The 14,895-nt window shown below is 49.2% G+C and overlaps 1 protein-coding gene across 3 annotated transcripts in view; it reads left to right on the forward strand.

Annotated features, from left to right (window-relative positions):
- Nucleotides 1-14,895, forward strand: part of PLA2G4E (phospholipase A2 group IVE) — a 75,245-nt gene that overhangs the window by 45,857 nt on the left and 14,493 nt on the right. For 2 of the 3 annotated variants that reach the window (XM_006066213.4, XM_044925182.2), the window contains exons 4-12: nucleotides 536-667; nucleotides 1,973-2,013; nucleotides 7,369-7,411; nucleotides 7,928-7,988; nucleotides 8,847-9,007; nucleotides 9,240-9,323; nucleotides 9,685-9,722; nucleotides 11,803-11,938; nucleotides 13,223-13,359. In XM_006066213.4, coding sequence (XP_006066275.2) covers nucleotides 536-667; nucleotides 1,973-2,013; nucleotides 7,369-7,411; nucleotides 7,928-7,988; nucleotides 8,847-9,007; nucleotides 9,240-9,323; nucleotides 9,685-9,722; nucleotides 11,803-11,938; nucleotides 13,223-13,359 — 833 coding nt within the window. The remainder of the gene's footprint in view (nucleotides 1-535; nucleotides 668-1,972; nucleotides 2,014-7,368; nucleotides 7,412-7,927; nucleotides 7,989-8,846; nucleotides 9,008-9,239; nucleotides 9,324-9,684; nucleotides 9,723-11,802; nucleotides 11,939-13,222; nucleotides 13,360-14,895) is intronic. The other variant, XM_044925183.2, reaches the window with a different exon arrangement.

A 14,895-nucleotide genomic window follows, 5' to 3' on the forward strand; every position in this document is an offset into this window, starting at 1 on the left:
CTGTGTCCTTCCATCCTTCCCCTATGTGAAATGAAATCCCTCACACTTCACAGGCCCCGGCCAAGCTTATAAAAGAGCAAAATTCCCCAGTAGGAGAATCAGAGAAGAAGGGCAGGAAGGCCTCAGAGAGTTGCAAAGGAGGGAATAGACACTTTTCTCCCTTAATCTAGGGCTTCCTTGGTGGCTCAGACAGTAAAGAATCTGTTTGCAATGCGGGAGACCTGGATTCGGTCCCTGGGTTGGGAAGATCCCCTAGAGAAGGGAATGGAAATCCACTCCAGTATTCTTGCCTGGGAAATCACATGGAGAGAAGAGCCTGGTGGGCTACAGTCCATGGGGTAGCAGAGTCAGACACAACTAACACTTTCACTTTTCCCTTTATTCATGTCCCCACAAATGTCCCTCACACCTGAGCTATGCTCCCCCCCATCCCTCAGACCCACCTACTCACTAGGACTGAGGTCAGGCCCCTCATCCTGGGAATGGGTGGATGCAGCCTCAGTGACCAGACTCACACCCCCCTCTTCTCCCCTAGAACGTTCTAGAGCTGAGCGTCTGTGATGAAGACACGGTGACACCTGATGACCATCTCTTGACAGTTCTCTATGACCTCACCAAGCTCTGCTTCCGAAAGAAAACCCACGTGAAGTTCCCACTCAACACAGAGGTGGGTGTGGGTGCCCCGGACCTCAGCCTCCTGCCTCATGAGGGGAAGCTGGTTATTCCTAAGATGCTGTTTTATGGGATCCTCTATCTGTAGCCAAGAGGAGAGAAGATAGTGCTGCTGTGCAAATCCCAGCATTTTGGCTTGCTAGCTGTGCAACCTGTAGATTTAATTCCTCTGAGTTCTATTTCCTTGTCTCTTCTGATAATAATATCTACCATACAGGGTCACTGTGAGCTTAAACGGGAATACACAATTAAGGCAACTAGCACTGTTCAATGGCTAGGTGGCTCAGTGGTAAAGAATCCACCTGTCAATGCAGGAAATACAGGTTCGATCCCTGGGTTGGGAAGATCCCCTGGAGAAGGAAATGGCAACCCACTCCAGTATTCTTGCCTGAAAAATCCCGTGGACAGAGGAGCCTGGCAGGCTACAGTCCATGGGGTTGTATCACAAAGGGTCAGACATGACTGAGCAACTAAAAGAACAAGTCCAGTTCAGAGTACTAAATGGAGATGGAGTAAATGTTGGTTCCCTTTCTTCACTCAGAGCCCTGCTGCTGGGATGGCCCCAGGGGACAGAGGACAGACAAGGCAAAGGAGGGCAAATCTGCAGAAAGGCCCAGGATGTTATTGATTCACCCAACAAGCATTTGAGTGCCCTATGGGAGAGGGGAGCCTGGTGGGCTGCAGTCCATGGGGTCACAAATAGTCAGACATGACTAAGTGACTAACACACACACAAACACACACACAGGGCAGGCACTGTTCCAGGCACCTGGACACCTCAGGGTATGAGCATCCCTGTGCTCACCTGGCTCATGCTCCATGGAGGAAATTAAGGACCCATGAGGTCATGACTTCCTGAAGTTACACAGCAAGAGATGCAAAGCAGAAGATGAAAGCACGGGGCCCTAGCCTTCAGAGTTGGGCTTGCCGGGGGCAGCATCTCAGCTGTCCCTTGCTCCAAACAGTGAGCTTGTTGGGAAAGCAGGAGAATGAATGAAGCTGAAGGGAGAGTATGAACATGTTCTGGGGCAAAGGGATTTACCTGCTGGGGCTGAGGGTCAGCTTCATACCCTGACCTCCTCTGGGTGGTCAGTGATGTTCCTGATAAAAAGACTTGGAGACCAAGAGAGACAAGGAGGACAAAAAGAGCCAAGAGCAGCTGCCCCCACTCTAAGACAGCAGGACCACCAAGTGGGACGGACATGGACATGTCCGCAGGGTCTCCTAGGGTGGCAAGAATCCTGGTCTGGAGAGAAGTGGAGACACAGCTCACAACTGCAGTCTCTTCCTCCCCCTGCAGGGCATGGAGGAGCTGGAAGTGGAGTTCCTGCTGGAGGAGAGGTGAGTAGGACCCAGCCCCCAAGGCTTCCACCGAGGTCCGGATTCCAAAGCAGCTTCTGCTCACAGGCATTGCACCTTCTTCCTGCAGTACCCCCTCTTCCACTCCCACCCCTGACACCCCTCAAACGCATGGGAATCACTTAGGAATTCCTAAATAGTGTAGGTGCCTGGGCTCCACCCCTTCTCATCCAGGTCTGCTGATGTCAGTGCTACTTTAAAGATCTAGTACTCTGGCCAATTCATCTGCCTCAGATCCCCAGCATTTCTGAGAGTGGCTCCTGGGAAGACTTCCTGCCACCATGGGGATGGGACTTTCCCGAGGTCAGGCTAAGAAAGACATCAGGACTAAGGTGTCTCCTCCTGGACCCAGAACTGTTAGAACAAACTCCCCCCAAACCCAGGGCTGAAGCAGCCCCTCTGCTGCTGCTGCTAAGTAGCTTCAGTTGTGTCCGACTCTGTGCGACCCCATAGATGGCAGCCCACCAGGCTCCCGCGTCCCTGAGATTCTCCAGGCAAGAGCACTGGAGTGGGCTGCTGTGCCCCTCTGCAGCCAGCTCCAACTCTGGAACCAAGTTAAGGGGAAGCTTGGGGCCAAGATGTGGGATTATTTCTCATCATTTCCAACTAAGAAAAAGATCCAGGCTCCTAGGGGTATGACTATGCTGTGGACTCACATGGACCTGGGTCACAGAGTTGGGAGTATGGGAAGAAGGGGACGAAGGGAGAGGAAGGAAGGGAAGGGGCAGTGAGGGAGGGCCCCTTCCTGGAGGGGACAAGCCTGCCCTGGGACAGCAGGGTGCCTTGTGATTGATTGGGTGGCTGGCTTCTTAGCCCTGGAAGGACTGAATCCCCTGGACTTACAATCAGCCCAGGAACAGGGGGACAATGAGAGGCAGGAACTAGAAGAGAGGGCTTGTCAAGATCCAACCAGAGAATCCTATGTGTAGCGGGTCTTGGGACTGAAGGTCCTCATTAAAATCAACTTAAAATTAAAATTTAATTTGGCAAGTTAAAATCTTGTTTCACATTAAAGAAAATCTGAGCTCTTTCCTTTGGTTCTTGGTTTAACAGGACTTTTAAGGGGAAAAGTGTTCCTTGGGTGAATTAGAAAGTGGAGGAACTACGTCAGAATAAGAGTTGACCTGGAGACACAGTCCTCTTGGGCTTAGGTTGACGAGGGAGGCTGTGGACTTCCCTAGACTAACTGTAACCAGAGCGGCTCTCTCAGGTTTGTAACACAGACATTTCACACTCACAAGGCCCCTCTCTGGCTGGGTCAGAACTATTTGTTAATGCACACATTAAAGCACAGAAGGGAGGAGGGGTCCATTTTTCTACCAGAACTGTTCACATCTGTGCTAGGCGGTGGGCTCCAGCCTTTTCTTGCAACCTGTTTATCCTTATAACTCCATGCAGTTGCATCTGGTTGGACATAAAGAACAGTTATCCTTTAAGCAAGAAGAAAAGGAAACTCTTCTACTCCCTCTATCCTATAAATCTTTATTTCTGGATATTTTATTTTAAATGTATGCCAGTTTTCTCCTTGCCAATTCCTAAGGCTTCTTAAGCCAGTATTTTTCACAAGCACTAAGAAGGTTCTGCTATCTTCTTATTGACTCTATATAGGCTCTTTGTCCCCTTTGTGAGAAATCATTCAAGAAGGATATGATTTAGAAAACAGACTTGTGGTTGCCAAGGGTGGGTGGGAGAGTGGGGGAGGGTTGGATTGGAAATTTGGGATTTGTTGATGAAAACTAGTATGTATAGAATGGATAAACAACAAAGTCCTACTGTATAGCTTAGGGAATTAAATATCCCATGATAAACCATAATGGAAAAGTATATGAAAAAGAATAGCATATACTTCAGTATTCTTGCCTTGAGAACCTCATGAACAGATGAAAAGGTAAAAAGATATGACACTGAAAGATGAACTCCCCAGGTCAGTAGGTGCCCAATATGCTACTGGAGATCAGTGGATACATAACTCCAGAAAGAATGAAGGGATGGAGCCAAATTGAAATTAACACCCAGTTGTGGATGTAACTGGTGATAGAAGTCAAGTCTGATGCTGTAAAGAACAATATTGCATAGGAATCTGGAATGATAGGTCCATGAATCAAGGTAAATTGGAAGTGGTCAAACAGGAGATAGTAAGACTGAACATCGACATTTTAGGAATCAGTGAGCTAAAGTGGACTGGAATGGAAGAATTTAATTCAGATGACCGTTATATCTACTATTGTGGGCAAGAATCGCTTAAAAGAAATGGAGTAGCCCTCATAGTCAACAAAAGAGTCTGAAATGCAGTACTTGGGTGCAATCTCAAAAACAATAGAATGATCTCTGTTTGTTTCCAAGGCAAGCCATTCAATATCACAGTAATCCAAGTCTATGCCCCAACCAGTAACGCTGAAGAAGCTGAAATTAAACAGTTCTATGAAGACCTACAAGACTTTCTAGAACTAACACCCAAAAAAGATGTCCTTTTCATCATGGGGGACTAAAATGCAAAAGTAGGAAGTCAAGAGATAACTGGAGTACCAGGCAAGTTTGGCATTGGAGTACAAAATGAAGCAGGGCAAAGTCTAACAGAGTTTTGCCAAGAGAACGCACTGGTCATGGCAAACACCCTCTTCCAACAACACAGCAAACAACTGTACACAGGGACCTCACCAGATGGTCAACACCAAAATCAGACTGATTATATTCTTTGCAGCCAAAGATGGAGACGCTCTATACAGTCAGCAAAAACAAGACCAGGAGCTGACTGTGGCTCAGACCATGAACTCCTTATTGCCAAATTCAGACTTAAATTGAAGAAAGTAGGGAAAACCCCTAGGCCATTCAAGTATGACCTAAATCAAATCCCTTATGACTATACAGTGGAAGTGAGAAATAGATTTAAGGGCCTAGATCTGATAGACAGAGTGCCAGATGAACTATGGACGGAGGTTCATTACATTGTACAGGAGACAGGAATAAAGACCATCCTCAAGAAAAATAAATGCAAAAAAGCAAAATGGTTGTCTGAGGAGGCTTACAAATAGCTGAGAAAAGAAGAGACGCAAAAGGCAAAGGAGAAAAGGAAAGATAATACCCATCTGAATGCAGAGTTTCAAAGAATAGCTGCTGCTGCTGCTGCTACTAAGTCACTTCAGTCGTGTCCAACTCTGTGTGACCCCATAGACAGTAGCCCACCAGGCTCCCCCATCCCTGGGATTCTCCAGGCAAGAACACTGAAGTGGGTTGCCATTTCCTTCTCCAATGCATGAAAGTGAAAAGTGAAAGTGAAGTCGTTCAGTCGTGCCTGGCTCTTAGCCACCCCATGGACTGCAGCCTACCAGCCTCCTCTGTCCATGGGATTTTCCAGGCAAGAGTACTGGAGTGGGTTGCCATTGCCTTCTCCTTCAAAGAATAGCAAGGAGAGATAAGAAAGCCTTCCTCAGTGATCAGTGCAAAGAAATAGAGGAAAACAATAGAATGGGAAAGACTAGAGATCTCTTCAAGAAAATTAGAGATACCAAGGGAACATTTCCTGCAAAGATGGGCACAATAAAGGACAGAAATGATATGGACATAACAGAAGCAGAAGATATTAAGAAAGGGTGGCAAGAATACACAGAAGAACTGTACAAAAAAAGATCTTCATGATCCAGATAACCATGATGGTGTGATCACTCACCTAGAGCCAGACATCCTGGAATATGAAGTCCAGTGGGCCTTAGGAGGCATCACTAAGAACAAAGCTACTGGAGGTGATGGAATTCCATCTGAACTTTTTTAAATCCTAAAAGATGATGCTGTGAAAGTGCTGCATTCAATATGTCAGCAAATTTGGAAAACTCAGCAGTGACCACAGGACTGGAAAAGGTCAGTTTTCATTTCCCATCCCAAAGAAAGGCAATGCCAAAGAATGTTCAAACTACCACACAATTGCAGTCATTTCACTCACTAGCAAAGTACTGCTCAAAATCTTGAAGCCAGGCTTCAACAGTACATAAACCAGGAACTTCCAGATGTTCAAGCTGGATTTAGAAAAGGCAGAAGAACCAGAGATCAGATTGCCAACATCTGTTGGATCATCGAAAAAACAAGAGAGTTCCAGAAAAACATCTATTTCTGTTTTATTGACTATGCCAAAGCCTTTGACTGTTTGGATCACAACAAATTGTGGAAAATTCTTAAAGAGATGGGAACAACAGACCCCCTGCCTGCATCCTGAGAAATCCGTATGTAGGTCAAGAAGCAACAGTTAGAACCGTACATGGAACAAGGGACTGGTACCAAATTGGGAAAGGAGTACATCAAGGCTGTATACTTGTCACTCTGCTTATTTAACTTATATGCAGAGTACATCATGAGAAATGTTGAGCTGGAGGAAGCACAAGCTGGAATCAAGATTGCTGGGAGAAATATCAATAACCTCAGATATGCAGGTAATACCACCCTTATGGCAGAAAGTGAAGAAGAACTAAAGAGCCTCTTGATGAAAGTGAAAGAGGAGAGTGAAAAAGTTGGCTTAAAACTCAACATTCAAAAAACTAACATCATGGCATCCAGTCCCATCACTTCATGGCAAATAGATGGGGAAACAGTGGAAACAGTGACAGACTTTATTTTGGGGGGCAGATGGTGACTGAAGCCATGAAATTAAAAGACACTTGCTCCTTGGAAGAAAAGCTATGACCAACCTAGACAGCATATTAAAAAGCAGCAACATTACTTTGCCAACAAAGGTCCTTCTAGTCAGAGCTATGGTTTTTCCAGTAGTCATGTATGGATGTGAGAGTTGGACTGTGAAGAAAGCTGAGTGCCGAAGAATTGATGCTTTTGAACTGTGGTGTTGGAGAAGACTCTTGAGAGTCTCTTGGACTGCAAGGAGATCCAACCAGTCAATCTTAAAGGAAATCAACCCTGAATATTCATTGGAAGGACTGACTGATGCTGAAGCTGAAACTCCAATCCTTTGGCCACCTGATGTGAAAAACTGACTCATTGGAAAAGACCCTGATGCTATGAAAGATTTAAGGTGGGAGGAAAAGGGGATGACAGAGGATGAGATGGTTGGATGGCATCACCGACTCAACGGACATGAGTTTGAGCAAGCTCTGGGAGTTGGTGATGGACAGGGAAGCCTGGCATGCTGCAGTCCATGGGGTCTCAAAGAATTGGACACGACTGAACTGAACTGATATGAAAAAGAATATATACATATGTGTGTGTATAACTAAACCACTTTGCTATACAGTGGAAATTAACACAATGTTGTAACTCAGGTATACTTCAATAAAATAAGTTAAAAAAAAAAAAAGAATGACAAGACTGACCAGGAGTTCTCACTTTGTTTTTCAGCCCCTCTCCACCTGAGAGCCTCATCACGAACGGCGTGCTGGTGGTAACTGTCCTTCCAGAGTCTCCTGTGGCTCTAGGGCCACCTGTGGCTGCTCCTCTCAGAGAACAGAACTGTGGGAAGGAAAACCAGGCCCAACTTGGACCCTTGCCCCAGAGCCCGCTAGGAGGCAGGCTAACTGAAGCCAGACAAAGGGAGCCAGGGCATGGTGGGGGCAGCAGCTGGGCTCCTGCTCCTGGGGAGAAAATATCTGGGCCATCACCCCATCTCCCACAACCATGTCCCAGGAACCCCCTAATAAAAGCACCCACTAGTCTGCAGCCTCCTCCCAGAATCAGTCTCATCCCAGTTTTCCCCAACTCTAATCCCTAAAAGCATTAAATTCAGAAGTTAAAAGTTTCCCATAATTAGGCTGTTAGTACAGCCATTTTAATTCGATGCAGCTAAAGCCTCAGGATTCAAGGAGCTCTCTCCCTGCAAGATCAGTCTCTGGGAATGTGTGGCCTGGTAGAGCATCCCAGGCAGCATGGGCTCAAAATGACCCCCCTTCCTTTGTTTCAGTCTCGACAAATGTCCTGCCTGGAGGTTTGTGCAGAATCCAGGAGGCCAAAGAAGAGGAAAAGTGAGCCCTTCAACCGCTTCTGCCTGCTGGCGGGTGGGAGGCAGGAATGGTGCTGTTTTCTGACTGTCAACATCAGGGTGGCCGCTCCATGGCCGCCCTCGGCTCGATGGGGAAGCCAAAGCTTGGCTGAGTCCTCGGGATCTTCTTACCCTCAGGGGTCATGAACCCCTGTCCTTCTCACTGCCCTAAAAGGAGGCTGCTCTTCCAGGCCCCCAGGTGACCCTCAGAGCTTCCCAGCGCCCTGGGCCAGGGATCAAGGGCACAGCACTGCCTATTTGTCCATACTGATCTGCGCTGCAGCCTGTCAGACCAGGAATTCCCTGGGTCTAGCGTGGTGGTCAGCACCCAAGGCAGGTAGGGCCTCTAGATGCACCACTTCCTCTAATCAGACTCCAGTTCACAGAGTTCTAGCATCTTATGGCCTGACAGATCCACAACTACAAGACCCTCCAGTTCAGCGCTCCATCCCATCCCCCACTCAAGCCCTGCTTGGAAAGAGGACAGCCTCAGAGCCCCACAGGCAGAGGGAGGGGAAGGAAGAGGCTCTACCCCCAAACTGGCAGAAAGGAGGGCTGCTTCCAGTGCAGTGGGAGGGTGATTTGGGGGCACCTTGCAGAGAAGGAGGAGGATTAGTCCAGAGGACTCAGCATCTCAGATCTCATGCACAAGCCTGTTGAAGTGCAGGTTCCAGGGCCCTGCCCTGCCCTTCAGAACAAGGCTCTGGGGCATTTTATCCAGTGCCTTGGTCATTCTAAACCCCTATCCTGTGTGCCTCCAGCTAGGCCTTTTAGTGGGCCATGTGAGGGTGGGAAGCAAGAGGCTTCCTGGGGGTCTCAGCCCTCTCGTCCTCTCTTCCAGAGAAGGACCTCCTGGTGACAGTGACGGAGTCCTTCGAGCACACCCAGCACATCTCACCCTGCCTGGAGTCCCGCTGCTCAAACCTTGCCTGCTTCCAATACCCCAAATACTTCCAGCCCGAGGTGCACGTGGAGTTGCCCAAGAGCCCATGGATCTGTGAGGTAGGGGCTGCAGAAGTATGTTGGGGGTAGGGGCCTGGGAGAGGTGTGGGGGGTAGGGGACTGGGAGAGGTGGTGGTGGGGGGTATAGGGGACTGGGAGAGGTGTGGGCGGTAAGGGACTGGGAGAGGTGGTGGGGGGGTATAGGGGACTGGGAGAGGTGTGGGCGGTAGGGGACTGGGAGTGGTGGGCAGCGGGAGGGGCCCTCCCCCTCACACACCTGCCCTCCTTCCAGCTTTGCTGCTGTGCACGCCAGAAGGGCCCTGTGTGCCAGTCCCTCCACTGCCTCCCCGATGGCCAGGCGGTGACCTTGCCTGTGGTGAGGGCCTGGGGTCTGGGAAGGGGCCCCTGAGCAGCTTAGCCTGGAGCTCCTGTGACAAGGAGATGGGGAGAGCCTGGGGGGCCATGAAGGAGGATGATTCCTGGTAGGGTAGAGGAGTCTTGTGGTGTAGGAGACTGCTGGGCTGCAGTGTGGAGCCAAAGACAGTGTGTGGAGGCTGAGTCCAGGATGGTGGGGAGGGTCACGTCCAGAAGAGAACATGGGTGTGTGCCCACACGTACACGCGTATGTCTGGAGTCAGGTCGGGGTGGACAGTGTGGTGAGTCTCCACTTCTTCGGTTGGGAACTCTTGGCTCTAAACTTGTCATCCCTGACAAACTTTTCATCTTTCACTTCCCAGAATGAGAACTGTGAATTACACATGAAGTCTACACCCTGGTAAAGTACCCTCTTTCTGTCTGTCCCTCTGACTCATTTCTCTTTAAGGATGTGGTATCTTGTGGTTTTGATTTGCATTTTGGTGATGGCCAGTGATGTTGGGCATCTTTTCATAGGCTTACAGGCCATTCATGTATCTTCTTCAGAGAAATATTTATTCAAATCTTTTGCCCATTTTAAAGTGGGTGATTTGCCTTTTATTGATGACTTGTAAAATTTCTTTGTATATTTTGATACAAGCCCCTTGTCAGATATATGACTTTTAAATATTTTTTCCTATTCTGAAGATTGTCTTTCACATTCTTAATAGTGTTCTTTGAAGCACAGAAATTTTCAGTTTTGGTGAATTTCAGCGTATGTATATTTTTCCTTTGTCACTTGGGCTCTTGGTGTCATATTTAAAACACCATTGCCTAATCCAAGGTCAAGAAGATTTACTCCCATGTTTTCTTTTAAGAGTGTTATAGTCCTAGCTCTCACATGTGAGTCTATGATTGATTTTGAGTTAATTTGTGTATATGTGAATATATATGTATATATTGTGAAATAGGGGTCCAACTTCACTCTTGGACTCTTGGCATGTGGATATCCATTGTCTCAGCATCATTTGGTGAAAAGATGATTCTTTCCCTTTTGAATTGTCTTGACACCCTTGTTGAAGATCAAGTGACTGTTGCTTCCATTTACAGTCTGACAGCTATTTTGTCCTCGGTCAAGTTATTAAGCCCCTCTAAGTCTCATTTTTTTTTTTCATCTGCGAATTACAGCAATACTAAAGGCATGGTCCATGGTTGGGTTGCTTTGAGGATCCAGTGAGATAACACATGTGAGGAAATCAGTGATCTGAGAAGTGGGACAGTCTGAAAATATCAACTAATGTTATTATTATTGCTGTTTGATTATTCATTCCTTGTTGAGACCAAGGGAAAATTTCCTGACAGCTGTGTCTGCAGGCCTGTACTAGACACAGAGGGAACGGATGGGACAGTCCCCAGATTCTGCCTTCAAGGAGATATGACCTTTTTAATTACACAGGTCACTAAGACTCAGGTCAGAAATTGTCAAAGGTTCATTTGCCTGGGGAGCAGGGCCTTGGAGGATGCAAGGGATGTTGGTGGGCAGAGGAAGGAGGCTCAGGACCCACACTGCTCCTGGGCTCTGGGAACCAACGGACCCTCCTAGAAAGTAGCAGGAGGTGAGGCTGGACAGATCAGGTGGGGCTTGGATGCCAGGCCATAAGCCTGGACCTGCTCAGATCAGGGATATGATAAAAAGAGGACAAGTGTTGGACATGCTTCTTCTGCCCCGCCCACCTTGTAGATCTGTAGGGATGACAGGATTACAACCAGAGTATGAAGGAGGAGTCTTACTCTGGGAGCAGAAAGAAATATGAGTACCATGAGAACAAGGCCTCGTTTATTCAGCTCACGAGAGCCCTTATGGTACAGCCTTATTCAGAAGTGTGTGTGTGAGTATGTGTGTGTTTGTGCTTAGTCATGTCTGACTCCTTGAAACCCCGAGGACTGCAGTCCTCCAGGCTCCTCTGTCCGTGGGATTTTCCAGGCAAGAATACTGGCATGGGTTGCCATTTCCTCCTCCAGGGGATCTTCCCAATCCAGGGATTGAACCCATATCTCTTGGATTTTCTGCACTGGCAGGTTCTTTACCACTGACTACCTGGGAAGCCCTTGCTTTATTCAGAGGGATTGGCTAAAAGGGTCTCAGGGACCCTTGTCACCATGTCTGGCCTCAGGCTCTAGCAGGTGCCTGGGGGACGCCTTCCAGCACTTTCCAGAACTTATTGAGAAAGCATAGGGTTCAATGAATACCTAATAGTGTTAAGTACCTGCTCACAGTGCACCAGCTAAGGCTTTGGGGGCTTTACATTTGGTGGCTCATTGTCGGGAGTCAAGCACGATTAGCCCCATTTTACAGATGAGAAAGCAGAGGCCCAAGGTCACAGAGGTGACACCTGGCAGAACCAGGCCTCAAGCCTAGGTCCAACTGACCCTAAAACCATGTCTTCTCCATGAAGATGGAATCTACAGGCCCGCTCAGCCAAGGTCCTCTGTCCCCATAGTTCCCAGGCGCTGGACGTGCGGCTGGGCTTCAGCCTGTGCCAGGCAGAACTGGAGTTCCTGCAGAAACGGAGGGTGGTGGCAGCCCAGGCGCTGAAGGAGGTGCTGCAGCTGGAGGAGGACCTGCGGGCAGATGAGGTGGGTGAGCGGAGGTCCACTCCAAGTCAAACCTGTCCTTCCAAACCGTGCCTGCTGGCTGCGCCCTGCAGTCCCTCCCGTGCCCCAGGGCGGCACTGCCTTTCCCGTGGTCCTTAGTGCCAAGGTTCCAGGCGCCCAGGTGAGGGCTGTGCTTCATCACTGTAGGATGTGATTCAGCTGTGTAGTCACAGGGGCAGGGAGGGTAGAGTAGAAGGAAAGGAAGGAGCCCAGCAGCTCCTCCCCTGCACTGACATCCTGAGACAATGAGTGATGTCCTAGTTACACGGGACCATGTGGCCTCCTTTTCCCAGCCAGGGAAACCTTGAGAGCTCCCCTAGCTCACACATGCCACACATTGCCTCCGTAAGCCGTAGGCCTTTCATTCTTTAATTCTCCCTTCCCCCAAATGTGCGTGCACACACACACACACACACACACACAGAATGAACTGCAGTCGGGGACTGAAGACAAGCAGCTTCCGCCTGCAGGGCCAGCTTCTGTGCACAGGGCAGACGACAGAGCCTCTGTGCCCTGTGTCATCTCCCTGGTGTGGGCTGGGGCCCACACTCCCGTGAGCAGCAGTCAGCCCACCGAGAGTTCCCCTTCTGAGGCTAACCACAGTGTGGACAGAGACCTCGCCACCTAGGACGGCTGTGACAGGGCTTCCGCTGACAATAGTTCTCACAGTCCCCACTCAAATGAAAACAAAGCGAGTCTTGGTAAAGACCCCACATCTCCCTCTCCCATCTGTAGGGAAATACACCAAGGGCATCTTAAACCTATGTAAGCCCACAGATGACAACCTTGCTCCTTCCCATATCAAAAATCCATCTGTTCCTGCTCCTACACATACGGTTTATTCTGAGCACATATCACGAGCCGAGCCTGGCCTTGATGCTCTAACATCAAATCCCCTTATAGAAGATACTGATTCACAGCCATTAAAGAATCACACTGGTTGGATTTTTGAGCAAGTCACCCAGCTCTCTGGCCCCAATTCATCCTCTTTTAACTGAGGGCTAGATTCACAGTGCTAAGAGCTCCTATGTGACTTTCTGATTTACCAAGCCTGACACCAACCATTGGGTTGAGAGATAAGGTCCAGCTTTCTACCTACCAAGTGGCCTGACACTGTGTGAAAAGCAGTTTTCAGGTTGCTCAATTCCCCCCGCCCCTGCTCTCTGTAGCCCGCTTCTCCTCCTCCACTGTTCTTTCTAAGCTCCTGTCATTCCAAGTCTTCTGCTGTCCAGCCTCATCCCAACAGCCTGCTCCATGTGCCCCCAGGTCCCGCTGATAGCCATCATGGCCACTGGGGGTGGAACAAGATCTATGACCGCCATGTACGGCCACTTGCTGGCGCTGCAGAAGCTGAACATCCTGAACTGTGCCAGCTATATCACCGGCCTGTCTGGGGCCACCTGGTAAGGAGCCAGGGACGTGTCTGGTGAAGCCCAGAGCAAGCAGCCAACAGCTTGGCCAGGAGGGGGGTTTCTGGTGAAGCTCCTCCGCCCCAAGATAGAGTGACTCGTGACACCTGTCACCACTCACAGCTGTGTGACCTTGGGCATACAGCTTAACTTCTCCGAGCCTCATTTTCTGTAGCTGTAAAGCGGGGATAGTAACAACACTGACCTCGTGGGGTTGTTTCGAGATGCTCTCCCAGGACTGGGTACACAAAGGACGTGTGTTGGCCATGACTTGCGTTTACTACGGCAGGGGCCCAGGGGTGTGGTGGCCAACCATGAGAGAGCCACTTCTGCCACCGACCCCATCCTGCCGGGGAGAGGCAGCTGTCCTCTCTCAGACTGACTGTGCAAGTCTCCTGGGGTGGGAGGAGCTGGCCCCACTGCCCTGGCTGCCCACATCGCAGCCCAGCCCGCCCCGTGCGCTCCCTCTGCCCTGTGGGCCACCTCGGGCTCCCGGCTCCTCACTCTTGCCGGTGAGCAGGGAGTGTGAGCCCTCAGCTCTGCCACAGGAGAGGCCAGGGTGAGGACGGCTTCTCCACAGATGCCTGTGGGGGGGCCCACAAAAATGTTTGAATTTCTTTTAAGATCAGGAAAAATGAAAAGAACTTCTAGGTTGAAGAAAATGTTTTAATAAATAATATTACTATATTTGTCTTTACACAACAGTCATAAAAGATAATTTTTTTTTTTACTATTTTTTATGGTGGAAGGGGCCCACCAAAGTCATGATGCAGCCCTGGTCTAGGATGACCCAGGCCTCGTGACAGCCCAGAGCCTCTCAGCCAGGGCTGAGTCTTATTCTGTGGGAACTAGTAAGCCCCAGAACCTTCCAGGCCCCAACCTGTGCCCCTCATCCTGGAGGACTCTGGGTAGCTTTCATTTGAGTGGACAGATGTGAGGAAAGCCAAGGGTTCCTGGCACACCAGAGGCCCTGAGGCTTCAGCCCAGAGGGGACAGAGGATAGCTGACAATTACTGGCGTTGCCTCTGTACTGAGTCCCGGGGACACTGTTTCCCATGGACCCTCTCATTTCTTCCTAACAAGACTATGAGGAAGATGTTGTCATTATGCTCATTTTACAGCTGGAGAAAGGAAGGGATTGGCCCAAGGTCACTCAGCTAATGAGTGGTTGAGCTGGGATTTCAACCCAGGTTGAGTCCAGGGCCTACATTCTCAATCCTCACTGATAAACTGCTGCCCATGGGAAGTGGGCTAAGGAGACAGACCTGCTTGCATCGGGGTAGAGGGGTGTCTGCCTCCTCCTGGCCTATCTCTGGATCAGGCAGGAAACTGGGAGGAACCCAGCCTGCGCTAGGGTGGGGGTGGGGTGTCTCCTGGCCTGGGAAAGCGCTGGAAAGGAGTTTTTAAAAATCAAAATCAATCCTTTGTAACATCTTTGAAAGCTTTTTAAAAGTATAAAAGTAACCGCATAAAACTAATGGAGAGCAGGGTGCTTTTTTGTTGCAGAACTCTCCTGAAGCCAGAGGCCGT

Source organism: Bubalus bubalis, chromosome 11 (genome assembly GCF_019923935.1).
Source record: "Bubalus bubalis isolate 160015118507 breed Murrah chromosome 11, NDDB_SH_1, whole genome shotgun sequence".
NCBI lineage: Eukaryota > Metazoa > Chordata > Mammalia > Artiodactyla > Bovidae > Bubalus > Bubalus bubalis.